Below are 23,526 nucleotides of genomic sequence, written 5' to 3'. Positions count from 1 at the left end.
AGAAAATTTAAGGCCATCCAGGGCTTTATACCTTTAAAGCATGCCTATGTAGCTAGATAGTATTACCATACAGCTAACATTAGCAAGACTTTCATTCCTGTAATTTTGGATGAAACTCATTATGTAACATTCAGACATAGTATAATTATAAATGTTTCTTCACCACTACCACCAAACCGTTTAACTGACTTTCAGTCATTTTTCTTCATATATTGTGCATTGTGAGGTATTGCAAGAGAGAGATTTAGATGCAAATCTAACCCAGCTAAGCCACAGCAGGATGAAGTTATTTTGAGACGAGTTGTTTTCGGAGAGAGACCGCCACACTGTGAGCGTAATTAAATTTGGTGAGATGGGCGCAGCCTTGACTGGCTTGGTGCAGACCTGTGCTCCATTGTGACTGAGGATTTGTTCTGAACCTCTGAATCCTCTCTGAAGGCCCTATTAGCCCTCTGCCGATGGCCATTCTTTCCCATTATAACACAAGTCTCCCATTCAGCCACCTAACACACAGCCACTGTAGCTCTACGGCTCACCCAAATCCAATCAGACATTCCTTCTCTATCGCTCTGTCTTTCCTTTCCTTCTTCATCTTTCTCCCTGCACAATCAAACGGTCCTGTCTTTCCTCCCTCCCACTGACTCTGCTAACTCTGCTTTCCTGATATGATAATATCCTTTCTCTCGCCCCTCCTCTCCTCCTCCGCTGTCCTCATCCTCAAAGGTAAAACATCTTCTGAATGCAAGCATTTCTCTGTGCCCTGTGTTAAAGCAGAAAAAGTTGTTTTTTTTTCTTGCACCCAGCACTGGGGAATGGGGAGAAAGGTTTATTGCTGCTCCACTAGACTGAATAGAACAAAAGAATCCCATTTCTGCCTAGACAGCAGTTTTCTGGGTACCAGTAACGCTCTTATTGTCAGCAAGTGGCAATAGCTCTGTGATGAAGTAACTCAAAGCCTGGTCTCTCCACTGCTCTTCCCACCAGTGCACTCAAAGATGCTCAGCCATTCTCCTCCAGCTGCTCTGTTCATCTGCTTGCCCTTTTGTCACTCTACAGGTCTGCCTCTCCCTCAGTGCCTCACTTCATAAGCACTCACAGGTTCTTCTCTTTGAAGAAACATGCTGGGGAAGAAGAGGGACTTGTTAAGCTTGGCTTCCTGGTAAAAGTTTATGAATGTTGGTGAGTGCAGGGAAGCTGGATGCAGAAAATGCCTGGCCCACTGCTGAATTCTATTGATATCAGCAGTTAGTTGAACACGGGAGCGATAAATTGGCTCTCCACAATTTTTAGATGCTGACGTCTGTCAAACGTTTTAACAGAAGTCAGCATATTTATGGATATTTTAAAATTCCTTGCTTACAAAGTTCCTTTGCACAGGTGTAAAGGTGAACATTTCAGTCTCCCGTGCCTTAGTAAAAGTACAGGTCATGTGTAGAATAGAAAAACCCTGCCTAAACCCAAAGGCAATGGAAGATTTCTTTTATAAGACAGTTGTACCAATACCCACATTGACTGTTATCCACCTCATGACTTCAATCTCTATTATTGGAAGAAAAATGTTAATGTTGTTCATTTTGTTTTTGTACGTTGTGTTAAAATAAATTTTAGCTTAAGAAAATTAATTCATAGCATCTGATTCTCTATAACTTATACCTTTGAAAAGCAGGTCTGATGGCATATTGACAAAACAAAATGATTAATCATCATTACTTGGTAAAACTGCCACTGACAATTTGGTTTCGTCTTTCTCTGCCAGATGATCCTAAAATGATCCTAAAACTAAGTGTTGCCATAGAAAATTCCTGCGTCCTCCTCCAGCCTGTTTATTTCGTGCTATAGGTTGATCCACAAAAGCTTGTTTTGCCATGAAATGGGATTTGTGTTTGAATGTTGAAGAAGAATAACCTGCTGGCTGCGATCCTGAACTCCTGATCTCCCCAGTGGAGCAGCACTAGGATGAGCCATGGCCTCTCACCTCCGACAAATGCCAGTTTCCTCAATGAACTCCCTAGATTATTCTAGAAAGTGCACTCCCTTGCAGGGTTTGCTTTAAAGGTGTGCAATACGGTACAAATGCTGTCTTTGGCTTTGTCTGGACTTAATAGATACTTTCCCAGAATTACAGTTTGTTCTACAGTTACTGTTTCCATTTTACACATGTATTCAACCCATCTTGATATCAAATGTGGAACAGTGCGCTTATTATGTGAACAGTACTGGAACCTACTGGAATACTATTTTTACACCTTAAAGTGCATCCGAAGGGCTACAAAGTTCCTGTCACAAACATTTTCAAAGTGGCAGTTATTTGGCGTTCTGTACACGTTCAATCCATAGTTTTTGCGTGACGTCAGTGCTACTGGGACACGCCTACCTGATGGGCATAAACAGTACTGCGGTCCTTTGCCCTCCAGCCTTCTTTTGAATTTTCCTTTGTGTAAAATGTGACACCAACATGTGAGCACACCTGTCTTAACACTGCCTTACATCTCAAATTCCACCAATCCATTCTTCTCCACTGCAATACAGGCTGTCAGCAGTGACTCATTTAAACTGTAGGAATGATTTACCTGACATCAGAAAAATACTCGGTCAACTTTACTGTTATGCCATGACATTAATGTAAAAAAATAATATTACGAAAGAAAGAAAAAAAATAAAATAAAAGATAATACTACCAGAACTCTTCTGGCTGTAAACTGTAAAGGTCAGAGAGAGTCATTTAAATGGGGTATTTTGTTTAGGCTAGCTATGTAGAAGTTACTTTTGCTTTAATGATGAGTAAATTCTTCTAGAGATACATCAAAAATACATGGAGCTGTCCGTACTTTGAAAGCTTTCATCCTGGCAGCATTGTAAGGTGAGTGATTCTCCACAGCAGCAGTCCCCAACCTTTTTTGCGCCATGGGCCGGTTTATGTCTGACAATATTTTCACGGACCAGCCTTTAAGGTGTCGCGGATAAATACAACAAAATAAAACCAGTACCCGTACCAAAAAAAAGTTTTATTCATAACACACGGGAAAAGACCCAGGGAAACAGAGTTAACTTTAAAAACAATAAAAAAAAATAACGATGAAACCCTGAAAACCACAAATTTCACACCCGAGCCTCAACACTCGTGGTTTGGTACCAAACGACTCACGGACTGGTACCGGCCGTGGCCCGGGGGTTTGAGACCGCTGCTCTACAAGACACGTTGATGCCACTGAACTGGAGGCTTTTGTTGTTTGCTCTGTTGAAAGCCATATTAAATATATAATTTAAATATAAATATTTGTTTGTGTGTGCATGCCATTAAGTTTGTAAACATGATAGTTTGAAAAGTTTTTCTCATAAATTTTGTAGTGGGATCATGGTATCATGGCTTACATCCACCAAGGTCTTCAAGGTCATTTTATTTGTTGAAAATTGACAATAAGCCTAATAACTTAAAAACTATGATTCTCATAAGTGTGTTTGTTTTTTGTCAACATGTAGAAAGATACTTAATGACACATTTGATCTCTGTACTCTCCTTTAAGGCCAGCAGATTAAGCTGTAGGTCAAAATGATAATAATGCTGTATGAAACTATTTAAACTGTTTGTTATTGCCATTGTAGGTCTTGAAAGCATATTAGGAATGATATGCGGGGATTCTAAATATCACACTACATGTTACATTTGACTTCTGACCTCACTTTGCATTTCACATCTGCCAACAGGGGGAAAAAAAAGACTAAGTACTTAAAGTACATTTAAAAAGAGCCAAAAAGTGTTAAAAGTGATTATTATCACTTTAACCTTCAGATGAATTTATTGACCTTAAATAAAGCCAGAGGTCAAATGGTATTTTAATTATTTAATATGTATTTTTAACAAAGAGCACACTTGTAATAATCATAGTTTCAAAGTTCTAAAGCTTTTTGTCCATTTTTGACCAACAAATCATTAAGTTGACCTTGAAGACCTTCGTGGACGTAAGACAAATTTTAATGGATTGTTAACATGACCCCACTCTGAACCCCTACAAAGTTTCATCAGAATTATTAAAAAACATTTCGGGCTATTATGTTTACAGACAGAATGATGACACGCACGCACACACATGAAGTGTTGTTTCTGATAGTGGCAGGACTGCACACTCATACAGCAGTGACTGAGGTTTACCAGAAAATAATGCTCAACTTGGATGATGTGGTTTTCAGGCAGAGCATTAAGGCATCAAACCTAAGTCATACATCAAAGCTCCTATATTCTCAAGATAGTTTTGAGATCAACATTTGGTTTTCTCAGCTGCTGCTCTCATTTCTGTGATGCCACCTTTGAAAACTAAACATGTCATTGGGCAGTGCCGCTCCCTGTCTGGCTAAGAAGCCTGCAGGGAAGCAGCCTCGATAGCGTGAGTCCCTCAGGAAAACAAATTACTCACATAGCACAGCGGTGGCTCTGCCTGCTTTCTAGCAGCAAAAGACATTCTTATTGGGGGTCTCTCTCAAACTTCCCAGAAACATCTGTGGTTGCTATTAGTTTGAAGTTTGAAGCAGTTTGTCTCTATGACTATGTGTGGCAAAAGAAGATTGGAATCGCCAGAGATGCCGCATTACAATACCACCTTCTTTCTATAATAACTGTAGCTTATGTACATATTATTGTAGCACTAAAAAGTTCAATTTGTATGAGCAGTTTTGATAAGATGACAACATTTGATATCCCTATATCGATAAAATATTGCCATGCAAAATATCTTGATACTTTGTTGTATTGATTTCTCCAACACTACTAGAAAACTGGGGGGTGGAGGTGGGAGGAATCAATATAGCATAGTACCACCAGGGGCCATGAAAGGGAAAGAGGCACATCTTGGGCTACGATATTTGCTGAGTCAAAGAAATCTGGTGCCCAAAGTAAAACAAAATATTAATAATAAATTCAGGGACAGCCATTCATGAGGCATATTTTTAATTTTTGGCAGACGCTCCCCTCTGTTTATGTTTTATTCACTCCACTACATCCTGTACTCAAACGATTCGTTGACTGTTTAGACCTGACATCGTCGTCACCCTCATTATAACAAACCTGAGGTGGCCTGCGTCACACAGCGCTTGGCTGGTATTAATGTCATGCTGAACACACTCCAAACTGTGAAAATGAGAATTGATTTCTTCTTTCACATCACATCCCATTGATCTATATACCTCAAGCTGTGCACCTTTCCACTACCACCCTCTGACCTGATCGCAACATTTGCTAAATCCACAATCTCCAATCAAGCATAGCCTTCTTGTGACAACTGAAGCACAACGCCTTGCAACCAATCCTGGTCATACTTTACAGGTCAGTAGAGAAGGCACCGGAGTGCTTTGCCATCGTCATATCTGCTTTACCTCCTTCTCCTCCCGTTCTATGGACAAGCTCCAGAGTGCTGACCTTCCTATATAGCAGATAATTGGCTGTCATCTGCCTTCTATGAAATCGCTGCATGACACTGGAGGTGAAGAAAAAGGGCAGGATGATATACAGCTAACCCAGAACTCTCTGGCAGCCATTCATTTCCAAAACTTTTCTCCCACAGACAATGCCACTGGATTTTGATAAAGAACACTTGTCACCTCAACAGCTTCCTCCCACAGCTGTCACAGCACTTCCGAGACTTTCTACAGCCCACAATCTCCATCTCAGGAGATGCAGCCTGCAACCCTGCCACTGTGGCTGTTTATTTATCACATAGTAGTTTGAACCACCGTCTCCTCTGGTCTTAGCAGACTCATAATACTATAGAAAAACATGCTAGAGGAATTTGTACTGGTATTAAGTGTTATATCCCCCATTAACACTCATACCACCACTTATCACTTTGACTATTCAGTCAAAAGTCAGCAGTTTCCACTTAAGGAATTATTTGTCCATTTGCTGCCTTGTTAGGCTAAGAGTTCAAAAACTGATATGACGCTTTATGATTGTTGCAACCGTTGACATCCTGGAGTTTCTGCTGGTTGTCTGGCAGCTGCTAACAACCAAACATAGTCTGGAAAACAACCACACCGACATTTACATTTTTTCACCTTTTTTCATGCATTTGAAAAAATTTGATTTACGTAACTTGCTAATTATTTTGCTGTAGTAATGTGCGTAATCATATTATTATTAAATGGCTGTGCCAAATCATACCAGTCAAATGTTTAGGAGAGTACTCATTCTTGAAAGTAAGTTTTCAAAAAATAAATAAAAATCGAACTAATTCTGATTGCATTAATAATAAATCCTGTTAGTGACTGTCTTTAAACATCTGTCGGCCAATGCTCAGGATTTTTTACGAGTCTGTTGTGGCTAGTGCCATCTTCTATGCTGTTGTATGCTGGGACAGCAAGGTTGAGGGTCGCAATCACAAACTGATCCGCAAGGGCAGCAATGTGGTGCGGATGCAGCTAGACTCCTTTAAGTTGGTGTTGGGCAGGCAGATGTTGTCCAAGATAAGGACAATGCTGGATAACACCTCCCACCTACTCCATGACATGCTGGCCGGTCACAGGAGCACGCTCAGTGAGAGACTGAGATTACCCAAATGCACCACTGAACGACACAGGAAATCATTCCTGTCTGTATAACTCCTCCATGTAGTACACTGCACACACTGCAATAGTTACATCCTTTTGCACATGCTCTACAGTAAAAATAACAAATAACAAAGTTTTACAAGTTAGAATAAAATGCTAGTCATATAAATTTCACCTCTGTAATATTCTTGAGCTATTTGTATAGAGCTATTTTTTTTATATTTTGTAAACTTTGTAATATATTTATCTTGGAGCAACTGTAACCACATAATTTCCTTAGGGATTATTAAAGTATTCTGATTCTGACTCTGCTTACTTTCTTGTCTCTTATGAGCAGTGTTGGTCAAGTTACTTGAAAAAAGTAATCAGTAACTAATTACTGATTACTTCCCCCAAAAGTAATCCCGTTACTTTACTGATTACTTATTTTCAAAAGTAATTAATTACTTAGTTACTTTTAAAAAACACGATTTACAACCTGAATAGGTGATAAAGCGATAGATCTTTCAGCCCAATTTTACTTTTTCTGCATAATCCATCATACAAAATGTAATCAAATGGAAAAGTCTATTTTTAAAACTTTTATAGTTTTATTAATTTTAATATTGTAATTTTGTATATGCTCCCTCTCGGCAGTGTCATCAGGAGGCATGGAGTGAACTTCCACAGTTACGCTGATGACACGCAGCTGTACATCTCTGTGTCTCCTGATGACACCAGACCAATGGATGCCCTTTTTAACTGTATTTTAGATATAAGATCTTGGATGGCAGAAAACTTTTTACAGCTTAACCAGGACAAAACTGAAGTTTTAATCGTCGGTCCTGAGGCTCAGAGAGAGAAACTCTTGTCTAAATTAGAGGCATTTTCACTATGTCCTTCGTTACAAGTGAAAAACCTGGGTGTTATTTTTGACTCTGAGCTTGGTTTTATCCCACATATTAAACATGTAACCAAAATTGGATTTTATCATCTAAAAAATATAGCCAGAGTCCGCCCAATTCTCTCTCGGGCCAACACGGAGATGCTGATGCATGCTTTTATTACCAGTCGCATTGATTACTGTAATGCCCTGCTCTCTGGTCTTCCTAAGAAGAATATTTCAACTTTACAACTTTTGCAAAACTCGGGAGCTCGTGTGCTGACGAAGACCAGAGGGCGGGCCCACATTACACCGGTTTTAGAATCGCTGCATTGGCTCCCCGTGTGTTTCAGGATCGATTTTAAAGTTCTTTTATTGGTTTTTAAATGTCTTAATGGTCTTGGGCCTTCTTATCTCTCAGATCTGCTTTTACCATATGAACCCTCGCGGACCCTGAGGTCCTCTGGTACACTGTAAAAAAAAAAATGTCAAATTTACGGTAAAATACCGGCAGCTGTGGTTGCCAGGAATATACCGTGTAAAAAATGTGGAATCTGTAAAAGACAATACGGTATACTGGTTTTGTAACCCTAATTTCTAAGGTAGACAACGTATTATTTTACCAAAATCATGATAGAAAAAAACAAATATATTTGTCAATTATACAGCAATTTAATGTAAAAAATGCAACTTTCCATAGCTTTTTACGGATATTTGCAGTAAAAAAAAAAAAGTTATATAATAATATTTACAGTAATTTGTTGTTAATTTAACAGTAATAGGATAGACCCTACTATTGTAAATAACTGTAAAAATAACAGAAATATGTTAAATCTTATTAAAACCTTTGACAGTAAAAAACACAGTGAAATCGTATAACAAATTACAGCATTTTATTTTGACCAGATACATTTTACGGTAAATTCCTGGCAACCACAGCTGCCGGTATTTTACCGCTAAAAATACAGTACAATATGAGGAACATAAATGGTTTACCGTACATTTTACATTTGCAACTGCTAAATATAGAAAAATCTAAAGATGCTCATATACAACCAAGGTAGAGAATATTACTGATAAACAATGAGAAAATTTGACATACCATTTGAAAACAGACTAAACATATCATTTTCTCTATTCCTACAAAACAGCATAGATCTTGAGAATACAGCATGTGTCCATATATATGGCTGGTAATCCATGGAGGAATGAATAAACATGAAACAAAATATTACCTGCCCCTGACCTATCAACAGTAATGAGTCACTGGGTCCTGCCTTGGTGAAGGAAAGGACTCAGTGGACTTTCTAATGCGCATGGTGTCGAAAATACAAGCTCTGCAGGAGTACTTCAATGTCCATCAGGAGTTCACTTTGGACTGGCAGGATCCCCTCTGCAGCAAAAAAATGGACAAAGTTTGATCAGTGCTTGAGCAAAATGCACAGAAATGAACAAAACGTGCTGCCAAAAACAGATCTAATGATAAATGATTTCTTAAGTGTAAAATATACAGTTCTTAAAGGATAGCTATTGTCAAAATGCAACATGGGCTGGGTTTTTTTTTTTAACTGTAAACGAGACAAACATATCTAAAAGCATAATTACGACAAACGAGCCGTTTTTGAGATTGACCGTGATTTTGTTTTGTGGTCAATAGCCAGTGAATGGGAATACTAGGGGGCCGGGGCATAAATTTGAGCGCATCAAAATCGATACAGGGAAAAAAAAAAAAAAAAAAAAAACAGCCCAGTTTGCGTTTTGGCAATAGTTATCCTTTAAATCTACTTTTGTAAAAGTGATACACAGACAACGCAGCCCTAATCACAATCATAATTTGTTGGAAAATGTATTTAAGTTTCCTATTGATTTATCATAGAACTTGAAGTTAATGGCTGAATGCATGGTGATGAGACCTATCATTCAATCTACATTTTATAGCGTATGAAACTGCTCACCTGGACATGAACCTGAGCTCGGCTGATTAAAATTAGTGTCTCCTGTCCATCTTTCTTTAGCAAAACTTGAATAATACCACTGCTTACCTCTCATTGAATCTTTGGGTGCAGACTTAATTGAAGAGCCTCGTATAAACAGGCAGGGTGTGATGTTTAGGGAAACCAAAGAATACAGGCGCCATCATTTCTGCCAGAAGACTCATGGGGTGCAACGAAGCTTTCATTGTGGACTGGCTAGATACCTTCTGCATTCAGAAAGAAAACAAGAAGGGCATACACCATAAACAATAATAACTGACAAAAATAATGAGACAAGAAATTAAAGTAACAAAATAAGTGCAAATCAAGTTTCCCTGTGTTGCAGTGTAGCTGAATGTTTTTCAACAATTTGATTTACGGTAAAACACATACCAAATATTTCCAGCCAAGGTTTGTTTCAATCTTCAGCATGTTTTTCCTGCCATTGTCTTGAAACTGTTCCATCTGTCCCTCTCATTTGATGCTGTTTACAAAAACAAAACAGCAACATTGTAAAGGGAAAAAGGAAAATGAATTTAATGGAGAAAAAAGATTATGACCTGAAATCTCACCATTTCCTGAGAGTCACAGGTCCTTTGAGTATCCTTATGGTTTCTGCTCAAATTCATTGTCTGAAAAGGGCAGGAACAAAACAAACCTTTTTAATCATAATAAAGACAAAATTAGATTTAGAGACAGACAACAAAGAAATGTGTAAAATATCTTGTTGAATCTGTTTACTTTACTAACCTTGAAAGAGACTCTTGGGTCTTAGCTGTGCCACCACCCTTAAACCTTAAAACACATGCATCAGAAAACCACTGCAACAAAATTTCAGATGTCCTCCACTGACATTTTTATTGTCTTGAACATATTTTGACCTCCACACACTTGCTGCTAGTCAAATATATTGCTTTAAACAAATAAAGGCAAAACAAGCATCTAAAGCTTGTCCTGGCATTATGAAAAGAAAAAAGCCAAAACTGCTTAAGCTCTACACTTAAAGTCAACTAACAAATGTATATTAACCATTGTCAGGAAAACATGAATTTGAACAAGCACATAAGCTTGTGACATCACTTTTGCAGAAACGTACAGCTACAAAATGCTATAATAACAGTTAAAGTCAAGTAATGTGTGTAACAGACAGTGCTGTTTAAATTTCAATGTTAACAGTTCAGTGCAACACTTAACTTGTTTGCTAATTAGGGCAATACAAAATTCAAATAGTTTAAACTCTGTTGTATAGAATATAGAACATCTCTGAAACCTCAAAAGTAGAGTTCTCAGTAACAATCCCTAGTTAGAGGGATTGTTTAAAGATATATGGTCAAAACCTCTGAAAAGCATGCCTGTGATAACAGAAATCAGGTAAGAGCACAATACTCAATATCAGCTGTGATAACTGAAAACATAAACAACACAGTAGTTCCCAGTCAAGGTACAGTTAAGCTGACTGTACCGATCTGTTCAAAATGTCTCTAAACGGTCTCTCGCCACTCGTGATCAGAGAGATCGGCGATGAGGGTGAGTACTCTTGGGTTCACATGCAGTGTCTTCTTCTTAGTTTTTTCAACTTTTGTTCCCTTCTCTGGGTTAATGTTGAAGAAACACCTTGATAAACACAATAATCCATAATAAAACACTATACAATGAAGAAAATAAAAAAAAGAAAAAGGGAAAGGCAAGGGAAAAGTAAAAGAATTACCTCTGAAGAAATTCAAGTGTGGAGCCAAGTTCCAGGGGATAGTGGATGTTCAGGCAGTAGTAGCTACCAATCATCAGACAGATTGCAGAGATGAAGTCAGTTATTTGGTCATTTACAACTTTGTGGTCAATGCTGAGCATGAACAGTCTCGATGCAAAGCAGGAGGATCCTTGGAATGAAATACAAGTGTAAAAGAATTAACTGTAAAACCCCCTTTACCATTCAAATGTGTCTTAAAATAGTGAAAGTGCAGACATTTAATATAGCGTATCCTTGCATTAGCTTAGGTTCTGTGCACACTGTACTAATTTTCAACTCACCACAAACAATGACACATGGTGTCACAGGCAGGCTTTCCACTTGGACTTCTTTTGCCAGACATGTTTCATCAACATAGTGGAAGAGGGTCTCCTCTTTTTCATCGAAATAGGAGAGGAGGAGGAGCATCATATCTTTCACGTCTTCTGAGCAGCCCTTCAGCTGTCCCCTCTGCATTCGAAGCTTTATGACAGCCTCCAAGACACGCTTGCTCTTGTCTGCACAAGTGGTTTTCAGAAAGTCCAGAACCCGTTTTCCCTTCTTTTCCAGACTGGTGAGGAAAGTCTCTTTCAGCGGTACCCCAGTAAGTTCTTCAAAATGGACTGTCATTCCAATCGCCTGAAACAAAAAAGGCCACTCTTCTTTGAGGGTTTGCATGTCTGCTCCGCTGTTTATTGCTTTGCGCTGAGAGTAGTAGGTGCATTTCATTAGAGTTTTTACTTCTTCATGACTGAAGCTTGTCTGTTCACTGAGAATCTTCATACGTTCCTTCTTCTCCTGCTGGGTTTCCAGTGTCTCACTGACTGGCAAAAACTTCATGTCCCACTTTATGCAGCCATATGTGTCTTGAACAGATGCTCGCTTTTCAGGTGTCACTTCATCGGTGTCATCTGATCCTCCCTGTTTGCGCTTCTGTAACACTGGTGAAGTAGACCTCTTCACATTTTCAATTCGTGCCTGAATCTGTTTTACCAAAGAGTGGTACCCCTGTCCTACCACATCCCCCTCTATGACATCCTGCAGTGACTTGGGATACAACGCAACCAGTTTTTTTGCAATTTCAGTCGAGGCTCTTCTACTTGGAGAGGCACAGGCTTTCATCATCTCCTTCACAATGATGCGGATCATCTCCCTCCGCAATCGAGGCTTTGGTCTTTTCTCTCTCTGAAGACACTGGATCAAGTCTTCTGGAAAATCTTCACTTGGAATTCTAAAGTTATCTACCCAGTCTAGAGAATATATTGGACTGGGTGAGGGGGAGGCAGAAAATGAGGAGCAAGAAGATGGAGACGATATGCTGGCCTGGCTTGAAATTTCCATATTTGGTGCTGTAAAACAATATCACAAACAATAGATTAATTGTACTTTTTGGACCTTGGCCAAAGCATAATAGAAAAAACAGAAAGCCCTTCATGGCTATTGTGCAATGAAATCATAATACTTACTGGTTTGTTTCCAGGCAGCCAGCAGTTTTCTTGCCTGAACTGGTCTCAGGACAGAGTTCAGATCAGTCTCACTGATGAACTGCAAGTCCTCAGATGTCTCCACTCCTAATGATTGTAGTGCCTCCACTACAATTTCAAGGATTGAGGCAGACAGGTCCGGCAGCACCTTAGTAATGGAACTCCTTATGCTGTCCCCCATTTCCGAGATGTCTGATAAAAGAATGTGAATAAAGGTCAATTTACACCAAGTTGGTACCTTTGGTCTTAAAACATGAAGCTGATCTTGCTTGATACTACACTTTTATACAGTGTTACGTAAATACCAAACTAACAGCACCATTATTGTGACAGCACACTGTGTTTCAATGGAACCATTTGGTACCCATACTTCATGTAAGATGTTAATGGATAGAAATCAATTAAGTCAATGATGTTCACACACTGCATCTTTTCTTTTTCCTTTCTCACTGAGTGCAGATGATACTGAGAATGGTATTCTGTCACATGCACCGACACCAGAAAATAAACACTGTCATTCTTAATCAAAATGAGAACTACTTCACCAAACTCAACAGAGTCAGAGCCCCCTGTGACAAGGAAGTGTCCTTTCTTGTACTGTGTTCCCTTGTACATCATTTCTACTGTGACCTTTGTATTGGTTTAAGTAAAGTCAAACATTTGAACTGCTTCTTGAATGGCTTTACTGTACAGCACTGAGTAAAATGGAGAACCATCTTTGACCTTCAAGACAGACTGACACAATGACCCTGCTGCAAGATAGGCTTGAAACATCTGATGTCTTTCAGAGAGTGTATGGCAGAGGTTTTTGAAATTTTTCAGATTTCTGGCACACCTCTTGAAATAACTGTGCTTACTTTCAAAGCGCATTGTCCATAATCTTATCAGTGGGCCAAATTTCAGAATCAGTGCTGGGTAATGGCGTAGAAAATGGTGTTTTGGTCTCAGGTTGCATTCTGGGAACAGAGCTTTTCTTGACTCTAAATATTCTTGAATAAGAATATCAAGATATGCTACCTGAGCCACTGAAATTTTCTGAGCACACACCATGTCTACAATATCTTTCAGCTGCAGAGTTAAGTTCCACACATCATCTGTGGGGTCTGTCACTGTGTCACCAACTATGAGAGGCAGCAATCGGAGGAAGTTCCAGTTCTGTATAGCCTGTCCTGAGAGTTTAGCTGCTTGAGGACTGACCTCAGATGGCTTTGTAGAAGCATCAGAGGCATGGAAACTAAACTGTTTGATGCGTCGGTTCAGAGTGGAGTAAGTGAACCATGCTTTTTTCTTTATGAAGTATTTCAGATACAGTGCCACATCATAAGCCAAAACTCCCTCAAAGATATCATGACCTAGACATGGTGGCAAGCCTGGCATACAAACGTTGAAGTATTTCAGTGAATTGAACACTGACCTGAACTTCACTCCTTCGACGTCTGGTGTATTGTCAATCTGGAGGCGATCAACAGCAGAGTTGTAGTTCTCTTTGGTACGTTCTGGTCCACACAGATTTGGGTCAGCACCCTGAAATTCAGATTTCGTTATCAGGCAGTACCTGCAGAAGTACTTTGAAGAACTAAAGTTTTCAGTGAAGCCACCAATACAGTGAGAACCCAGATTATCACCAGCAATGCAAAACAAAGTTCCTTTGACTCTAGTTTCATCTGATGCAACAATCCCACTGTCCTCCAATTCTTTCAAGTCTGCCAGTAATTCAGAGAACACATTAGCATGACCAAACTCTTTAAAATCTTTCTCCCTGCACAGTAAGACAAGAGACATGTGATCTGTGTCTGAGCGTACATGAAGTGGCAAGTTTGCCACTGATGCATATACGGCTAATACCTTGTGTTTTGTCCTTGCAGAGCCTAAAGGGTTAGCGACTTCAAAGGCATCCTGGTAGAGTACTAGCTTGAGACATGATGGGTTTTGACCAAAGAAATCATTTGATTTAAACAGCTTACTATCACTTAAGTCACACAGAACATCAACAGGAGGCTCAGTAGAGGGCTCTTCTGATTTCTGCCACAGATCAGACTCTAGCAGACATCTCAAAGTCTCTCTTAAAGGCACATAATAGGCAAACCTATCTTTTCTGTTTTCATCTCTCCCTAAAAATATTTTCTTTGGTTCCACATAGTTGAAGGCTTTTTTAAAGATCTGAGCTCTGGAGTGCACTGTCCTCAATGGCCCGGTATGACATGCAGAAAAAAGATCATAGCTTTTGACAGACTCGCAGACTTTGTTGATGTCCTCCTCTGATAATGATGTGTCATCTTTTAACAGTGATGCAAGTTTACCCAAACTGTATGTCTGTCCCAACTCATGTATGTTCTGCATTTCCTCCACAATGTTCTGTATGGTTGAAGCAGGCAGTAGAAACTGACCCTGCAATTTTAAGTAGAATAGTGAAACGTTTCTCAGAAAAAGATCACAGAATTCAGGGGGCATTTCCATATTATCTTCATCTGTAATAGACTGTGCAGCAGGCTCGGAAATCAAGGGTACAAAGTCATCTGATGTGGTTGGAACAGATGATGATTGACATGCAGACTGTCTATATAAATCACCAATGCTGCTGTCTGAAAACTCTCTGTGTTTACGTGACATGTGAGCAGTAAAAGATGATTTAACTCTAAAGGTATTTGTGCATCCTCTTACTGGACAAGTGACCACGTGTCCTTCCACAATATGGCTCTTCAGATGAGCTATTAACTCTTTAGAGTTCTGACACTGACGTTCACACATCGCCATTGCACATGTAAACGAAGAAACCACCGCCACACCAGTGACATGGGTGGGGGCAGAGTGTCTTCGGTAAAAATGAGCCTTAAACGCGCCATACCTGGTGTATGTCTGCTTGCAGCCTGCTTCAATACACCGAAAGAAACTACGTGGCTCATTCCGATGCAGTTTACAATGAAGCACGTAGCCCCTTGATGACTGAACTACCTTACCACAGAAATTACACATTAACATAACTCCATGTACTTTGGTAATTCCTCCCTAGCGAATTAAGCACGCCAAATACAGAAACTAATCCAGAGCAATGCTTCCCTCGCGACAGTAATGCTAACTCAACTCACAAATGCTAACTAAATTCACAACCTCACTCATAAAAAAACGAACTGCTAAAATTATCTATAAACGCTGGGCTGGTGGATTTTTATAACAGAGATAACTTGAAGTTGCATGTACTCACCTCACCTCGAACTAATTGTAAGCTGCCAGGATGTCTACAAATTCCGAAGATGCTGTGGTCCAAGCAGCAATAAATGGCGCTAAATTGCGAGTTCAAAACTGTGTCCGTTAGTGAAGCCAACTTGAGTCTCCTGCATGAAAAAAAGAGCGGTTGGCACACAGCTCAGCAGCGCGCCGCGCTATTGGTCATTTTCAGGTGACGTTATCCCGCAATGTAACGTCGCTCTTTGTTTCTTTAGGAGGAGGTTCGAATTTGATCAGAAGTCACGTCTGCAGACCGCTGCAGCCACGTCTTGCCTTGCTTCCCCCTTTTTTGGTGAAATGGTTCGCTCATACTGCACAATGTTGCTACCAGATTTTTTTTTTTCTCTGCAATTCGAACGTAAAACGTCTGTACACAGTTTACCAGCAGTTTAGCTACCAATCAACAGCGATCACACAAACTCAAAATTTAAGGTGGACCCACTTAAGGTGGTCTGATAATATGGCGTGAAACACAACAACATATAGTTGTTTTAAAATAATAATTAAAAAAGATTATTGAAATCAATTTTATTCACAACCATGAACTTTATTTTTAACATCTTCTTTTGCTGTTGATTTTTTTATCAGAAGGTTAACAATGATATACTGCAGGCCTAACTTTTAATCTGTATATCAGTATCTGAATTTTAAAATAAAAAAATACTATCAGTTTTATTGTCTTTCACTGCTGATATTTGCTTCTTTTTTTTGTTTGTTTTTTTTTTGTTAATGGTATGTACTGGTTGTTTTATTACGGTGGACCCTATTTTTTAACATCTTGCTTCTGTAAAAATGAATGTTTTTGTTTGCTTAAAAATCTACAGCTTTATACTGTGAATTCCAATGTGCACAACCCCAAAAGATGTAGTTTTACTCAAATAATACCGTAAAATCTAAGTTTTTCAGACATTTTCAACATTACAATATGTAATTGTAAAATGTATGCATATTTATTTGTTTTCACAGAAAATATTTATAATTTCAACATTTTATTACAGTAAAAAACAAAGTTTTATCCAGTCTCACAATTAACGGTTATTCAATCTATTTAATACAGTAAAAGGAAGTTTTTGGTTTTACGCTCCATTACCGTTGGAATTTGACGGTGTTTTGATGTATATTTTACTGACTTTTTTTACAGTGTACTGGCCTTTTGATTGTCCCTAAAGTCAGGACACATACTCACGGAGAGGCAGCTTTTCAGTGGTATGGCCCTCGTCTGTGGAACAGCCTGCCGGAGGAGCTCAGGGCCGCAGAGAACGTACATGTTTTTAAGAACAGGCTCAAGACCCACCTTTTTAATTTAGCTTTTACTTAGCGTTTATTTATTTTATGCTTATTTATTCTATCCTGTTATTTTATTATTAATTTAGGCTTTACCTAATATTTATTGATTTTATTCTTATCCATTTTTTAATCTTCTTACTCTATTTATATTTATATTTATATTGTATCCCGTTCTGTATCAGCATTCTCACATACGTGAGAATGCTGTTTGTAGATTACAGCTCAGCATTCAATACCATCGTTCCCTCGAAGCTGGACAGGAAACTGCAGGATCTAGGACTGAGCAGCTCCCTCTGCAGCTGGATCCTTAGCTTCCTGTCTGACAGACGCCAAGTGGTCAGACTGGGCAGCATCACCTCATCCCCCATCACACTGAACGCTGGTGCTCCACAGGGGTGTGTACTGAGCCCTCTCCTGTACTCACTCTACACCTACGACTGCACGGCCACTAACAACTCCAACATCATTGTGAAGTTTGCGGACGACACTACAGTGGTGGGTCTTATCACCAACGGTGATGAGACGGCTTACAGGGAGGAGGTCAGCGCCCTGACCCACTGGTGTCAAGACAACCATCTCACCCTCAACGTCGCAAAGACAAAGGAGTTGATAGTGGACTTCCGGAGGTGCAGAGAAGTACACACCCCCATCACCATCAACAGCGCTGCTGTGGAGAGAGTGAGCAGCTTCCGGTTCCTTGGTGTACATCTGGCTGAGGATCTTACGTGGTCAGTACACATAAACAAAACAGTGAAGAAGGCGCAACAGCGCCTCTTCTTTCTCAGGAGACTGAAAAGATTTGGCATGAGCCCTCGCATCCTCAGGACCTTCTATCACTGTGCCATTGAGAGCATCCTCACTGGATGCATCACCACCTGGTATGGCAACAGCACCGCCTACAACCGCAAAGCTCTCCAGAAAGTAGTGCGGTGCTCTGAACGGATAATTGGAGGTGAGCTTCCCTCCCTCCAAGACATCTATAGGAAGCGGTGCCTGAGGAAAGCGGGGAGGATCATCAAGGACTCCAGTCACCCCAGCCATAAACTGTTCAGACTACTTCCCTCAGGAAGGAGGTTCTGCAGCATCCGGTCCCGTACCAGCAGACTGAGAGACAGCTTTTTCCATCAGGCCATCAGACTGCTGAACACGTCATAGACACCTCACCTTCACTACTGGAACTTCAACATTATGCACTCCATACTGTACAGTAATGCCACTGTTTTGCACATGTCTCAACTCTGTATATTTTTATATATTTTACTTATTGACTCTATTTAATTTGTAAAATATGTGTATACACACACACACACACACACACACACACACACACACACACACACACACACACACACACACGTAGAAAAACATTTAGTATACACATCCAGAAATTTTTTTTTTTTTGCATATACTATTATATATTGTACATATATATTTATTAGTTTCAGATTTAGCCATTCGTATATTTTGCCTGTTTATGTTATTGTATTTTGCACAACTCTGTTGTTTGTGAAGCTCGCACACAAGAATTTCACTCGCATGTGCTGTACCAATGTACCTGCACATGTGATGTGACAATAGTGTTTCCTCGAAGGGGGCTCTCTGCACCGGGGCTGTGATCGACCGTGGCTGCTGGGTCTCTGGGGTTCCTCTCAGCCTGGCTGGGGGGCTCCTTTGCCTCCCTCCTGCTGTGTGCCCAGCCTGGAGGCTGCGGTCTGTGACCGGCTCTCGGTGCAGACGGCTCCCTGTTATAGTGTTTCCTCACTTGGCTCATGTGAACCCAGCCCAATTTTTACTCTTTAAGTGTGCGTGTGTGTGTGTGTGTGTGTGTGTGTGTGTGTGTGTGTGTGTGTGTGTGGGTGGGGGGGGGAGATATGTGTGTATTCACATCATTTATGTTAATGAGAGTGTGGGGAGTGAGTTGGAGGGTGGGGTGGGCTGCTTTTAACTATGTTAAGCACTTTGTGCTACATTTTTTGTATGAAAAGTGCTTTATAAATAAAGATTTATTGATTGAAGTAAAACACAGCAGAAAATAAATAAAATCAAAGACTAGCAGTCCTTTTGCTCTATTTTCACCTGTAAAGCAGGAGTTGGGTAGGCGAAGGTTTACCCTGGTGCAGGTGTGCCGCAGCGGTCAGTGGAAGGATACGGCAGTTTCTCTGTGAATTTCCCATTACGTGGTAGCACACTCGGAGCTTGCTTGGAAGTTTAGGGTTTTTTTCGCTGTAAAAAGATGTTTTCTTCCCACGCACAATGCTAATGGATGCTAATGTTTTTGTCACTTTTTATGGAATCAAACTTAACCCTTGTATGGTGTTCGGGTCTGTGAGACCCGTTTTCAGTTTTTTTCAAAAGAAAAATTAAACAATTATTTTTTCAACCTGAAATTCATTGGCTTTGGCTTATTTTCTGTGAAGAACATGAATCTGAACAAATTTTCAATGACCTCATACTGTACCTCCCCCCACGCATTTACATTACATACAAGGTGTTCGGGTCCACTGGACCCAGGTCTAGTAAAAGTGTTGAAAGTGTAGGTCCTGTGTTCCCACACTCTGTCTTCCTCCTTTCTGGTGCTGCTGATGGTGTTTTCTTCCCCTCCTGCTCCGCACAAAGTTGCAACATTGTTGAAAATTCAACTATCAACACGTCTGCTCTTACATTCCCACACATTTTACCCTCTTTCTTGAGGGATCCAAATTTTATTTTCTCATACCCTGTCCCACCTGCAAATTAGGGGCATAATACTATAAATAAGACTTTGCCAGTGTGGTTCTTTATCACAACTGATCAAGATGGCAAAAGATTATCTGCTGCGAGGGCCATCCAATTGATTTTGGAAGAGAGAGGGGCTTCTGATGATGATGTTGACAAAGAGGTTTCAGAATATTTCACATTTCTGAGTCTGACAGTGACTTTGAAGAAGAGGATGAGGTTGAGCACCATTTAGTAACAAAACGAAGACGAGTACCCCATCTGCAGCCAGCTCCAGGACCAGAACAAGCCCACCAGACAGCAAGTGAAGAAATATGGATGTCAATAACTGGTGAAATTGAATGGTCTTCTTGCCCAAGAAATGAGCCACCCTGCAGAGCTGCTACTGTGATAAGCCAGGGCCAACACGGCTGACAGTTACTCATGTGCAGGACATCAAGTCTTCATTTGAGCTTTTCATCCCAGATTCCATCCAGAAAATTATTCTGGATTGCAGTAATCTAGAAGGAAGGTGTGTTTTTGGAGAGAGGTGGAAGGAGATGGACCAAATCCATCTAAGAACCCCAAAGGCCTACTTTGGGGTTCTTATCCTTGCTGGAGTTTTCAGGTCCAAAGGGGAATCCACAGAATGCCTGTGGGATGCAGAAACCGGCAAGAACCTTTCCGTGCATCAATGTCTCTGGAAAACTTCCACAAAATTTCCAGGATTATCCGTTTTAATAACCGAGACGACAGACCAGCTCGACGGCAGAGAGACAAGCTACCTGCCATCAGGACAGTGTGGGATAAGTGTGTGCACCACCTCCCCTGTTTTACAACCCTGGGCCTAATGTCACCATTGATGAGCAGCTGATGCCATTTAGTTGTGAAACATATTGCTTCACGTGTAAATGTGTTGTGTCTTTCCACTCACTCCACTTGATTATAACTGATTAATTTTTTTATAACATTTTATATAAAAGAAAAACGAGAAGCACATTAATTCATAAATGTGATCTAATAAAGGTAAAGGGAAAAAATTAACCATGTTTGCTGTTCATATGGCTTGTAATTGGGATGAAGTAAACATCTGTTGAGTAATTTAACATAAAATTGTTTGATAGTGTTAATTTGGAAAGCCAAAACTCTAGCGGGTCCACCAGACCCATGAACACTGGCTGAGTAACAAAAATACGAACACCACACAAGGGTTAAAGTAAGGTCAGTACTTCTACACTTTTTAAACGCTGCACGCTCATACTCTCTCCAGTACTCGATGATCCACTGTTGATCTGCACACAGCTGTTGTCACAACCGTCGCACTTGCTTACTTCCCTGTCATGAGACATTCTCGCAAAAAAATCACGGTTTTAGTAGCGCAGTAACGCAGCGTTCCTACGGGAAAGTAAAGATAATCCAAGTACCGTTTTTGCAATAGTAATCCCTTACTTTACTCGTTACCTGAAAAAAGTAATCGGATTACACTGCCCATCTCTGCTTATGAGTACCATATAATAAAGGTGCTAGATGATGAGCAGTGGGGCATATGATATATGATGCTATATAATTCAAACTGATGTAGTTGTCTTCTTGCTCTTTTAGCCACCAATGTTTCCAGCTTCTCTTTTGATTCTGGTCAGAGGCAGTTGGTAATACTACATGAAAAGGGCAGTATGCACAGTGCCCACAGAGACTGACGCAGCAGATCAGTCTCAGATTCTGGCGTTAATGTTAAATACTGAGAAGCAGAATTTGAATTTCTTTAATCAGAACCAGAGTCGTGCTAACTCTGCCAACACACAAAATATGTTTTCCTAAACGTTTCCTTTCAACATAATACAACTTGCCATTAGAACACTGTAGCCGCTGTACACTTGTGTAGATAATAAATGATTAATGATTTGAATAATTATTCTTTATTATTGACAACGTAGTGTGTTAAATTGTATAAAACAACAAATGTGAGCACGTTTTTACGTGACCACAAACTTTTAAGTGGTACAACATTTAACAGATAAATATGAAAATCAAATCGATTGGAGTTTGTAGCACAGTGGAGGCAAATCAAATTTTGTTTGTGATGCTCATGGCAAAGGAAAATTTGCACATTTAGAAGTTGAAGAAATCTGATTATAATTCAGGATCCCACAAACAAGAACTGGGAAACCCTTACAGTATATGCTCTATATGATATATTTCAAGTCATGTGTTAGGTTTAAGATACGATGACCATGAGCTTGTACAAGGACTGAACTTACAGTCCTTAAGGCATATGAGAAATTTCTAGAGAAAAATATATCAGAGTACTTTCAATCAATGTTTGTGCCATGTGTCAGTGTGCAGAATAATTTCTTTATGTTATATGTGTGTCTCTTCACACTACCTTCAACATCCAGGGCATTAGAATATATGAATGATAACTGGATCCTCTTTCTTGACAGTGAGATGCGAGCCCAACAAAATAGTATTCTCACTGTGCAGTAGTGTGTATGGTTCAAAGCATTTTTCTTTTCAAAATTAATAATGGATCACTGGACTCTTTGTTTTTGTTGCAAACCCAGGGAGAAATATCTCACACACTAGGCTGTTCCACCTTAGCTCTGTAGTCTGCAAATGTAATACTTTGTTTGAGTCTCTTTTTCTCTCAGCAGTGTAGTTTTTGGCTTCAGCAGTCAATCAGTGTACGGTCTCATATTTACTAGGGTAAATATGTTGATTTTGCTCTATGTCTCTACAGATTTGTAAATAGGTAAATTTCCAGCTTTTTCTATGGAATTACAGTGTAATTATTAGAAATGTCTTTCCTAGAGCTTTTTTTTTTTCATTTTCACAGGACAATGCTGCTTGGAAGTACACGTTTTTGTTTGTACAAGTCTTTGTCCCTGTGAAAAATTAAGTGCACTCCTACTGCTATAGAAATAAAGAGGGTCAGAAAAGCCAGATGCTGCTAATCGAATGCACTCGATTAGCTAATCATCAGCAAGTGTGAACACCACTATAAAAGCAGAAGTTGGAGCTTGTCTTGTGTTAATACACAATTTTCCCAGGGCTGAATATCTCGGGAGATAAGACACTTCTTGACAGACTCTGCGAGCCTCAGCTCGTATGTCTAATGTTAAAGGTTCACGACAGTGCATTTAGATAAACACTAAAAACGCATGAGTTCTTTGGAAGGGTTGCCAGGACTTAAGTGGTGATTTTGGCCATAATCCACAGCATATCATCACAAACACCTCATACCAACTGTAAAGCACAGTGGTGGTGGGCTAACAATTTGAGGTTTCAGGTTTAATTCATTGAGTCAACCAGGAACTCTTCTGTATCTAAAACACAACTGCTGAAAAAGAAAATAATCGAGGTATTGCGATAGCCCTCAAAATTCAGAGTTTAACCTGATTTAAATAACAGAAGCATTGCTATACAAAAAAATCCTCCAGAATGATGTGAGAAACTGATAAACTAATATAGAAAACAATGACTTGAGCTAGTACTGCTAAAAGTACCTCTATTAGCTATTCAATCATGGCATGTACTTGTTTTTTTTTTTTTTTTTATAAAGCAAAGTTTGGGATTGTTTTAAGCCTTGCCCTTTAGTATCTTAACAAATTTTAATTGTTTCATGAAGTTAATTTTTCCCTGCAACTTATTTAGGTTCCGAAAATGGAGGATTTGTAATGTCTAATATTTTACTATCAACTCTAAACTTATTCTAATAAAAACAAGCCTCCCTCTATTCCT

The 23,526-nt window shown here is 39.6% G+C and overlaps 2 protein-coding genes across 2 annotated transcripts in view; one reads left to right on the top strand and one right to left on the bottom strand.

Annotated features, from left to right (window-relative positions):
• Positions 1 to 23,526, top strand: part of LOC146640102 (protein kinase C-binding protein NELL1-like) — a 313,384-nt gene that overhangs the window by 53,510 nt on the left and 236,348 nt on the right. The gene's annotated exons all lie outside the window — the stretch shown is intronic.
• Positions 10,854 to 12,851, bottom strand: LOC146640105 (uncharacterized). The gene is made up of 4 exons (XM_085350931.1): positions 12,565 to 12,851; positions 11,401 to 12,447; positions 11,081 to 11,249; positions 10,854 to 10,986 (listed from the first exon to the last, which is right to left on the bottom strand). Exons 1-4 carry the CDS (start codon positions 12,761 to 12,763, stop codon positions 10,854 to 10,856), a joined length of 1,548 nt encoding a protein of 515 aa, XP_085207057.1. The 5' UTR covers positions 12,764 to 12,851.

This window comes from Diplotaxodon limnothrissa, linkage group LG1, assembly GCF_057381915.1.
Source record: "Diplotaxodon limnothrissa isolate DT_005_m linkage group LG1, D_limnothrissa_male_GT1.1, whole genome shotgun sequence".
Classification (NCBI taxonomy): domain Eukaryota; kingdom Metazoa; phylum Chordata; class Actinopteri; order Cichliformes; family Cichlidae; genus Diplotaxodon; species Diplotaxodon limnothrissa.
Note: the sequence above shows the minus strand (reverse complement) of the source record. Positions and strands in the feature narration are given on the sequence as shown.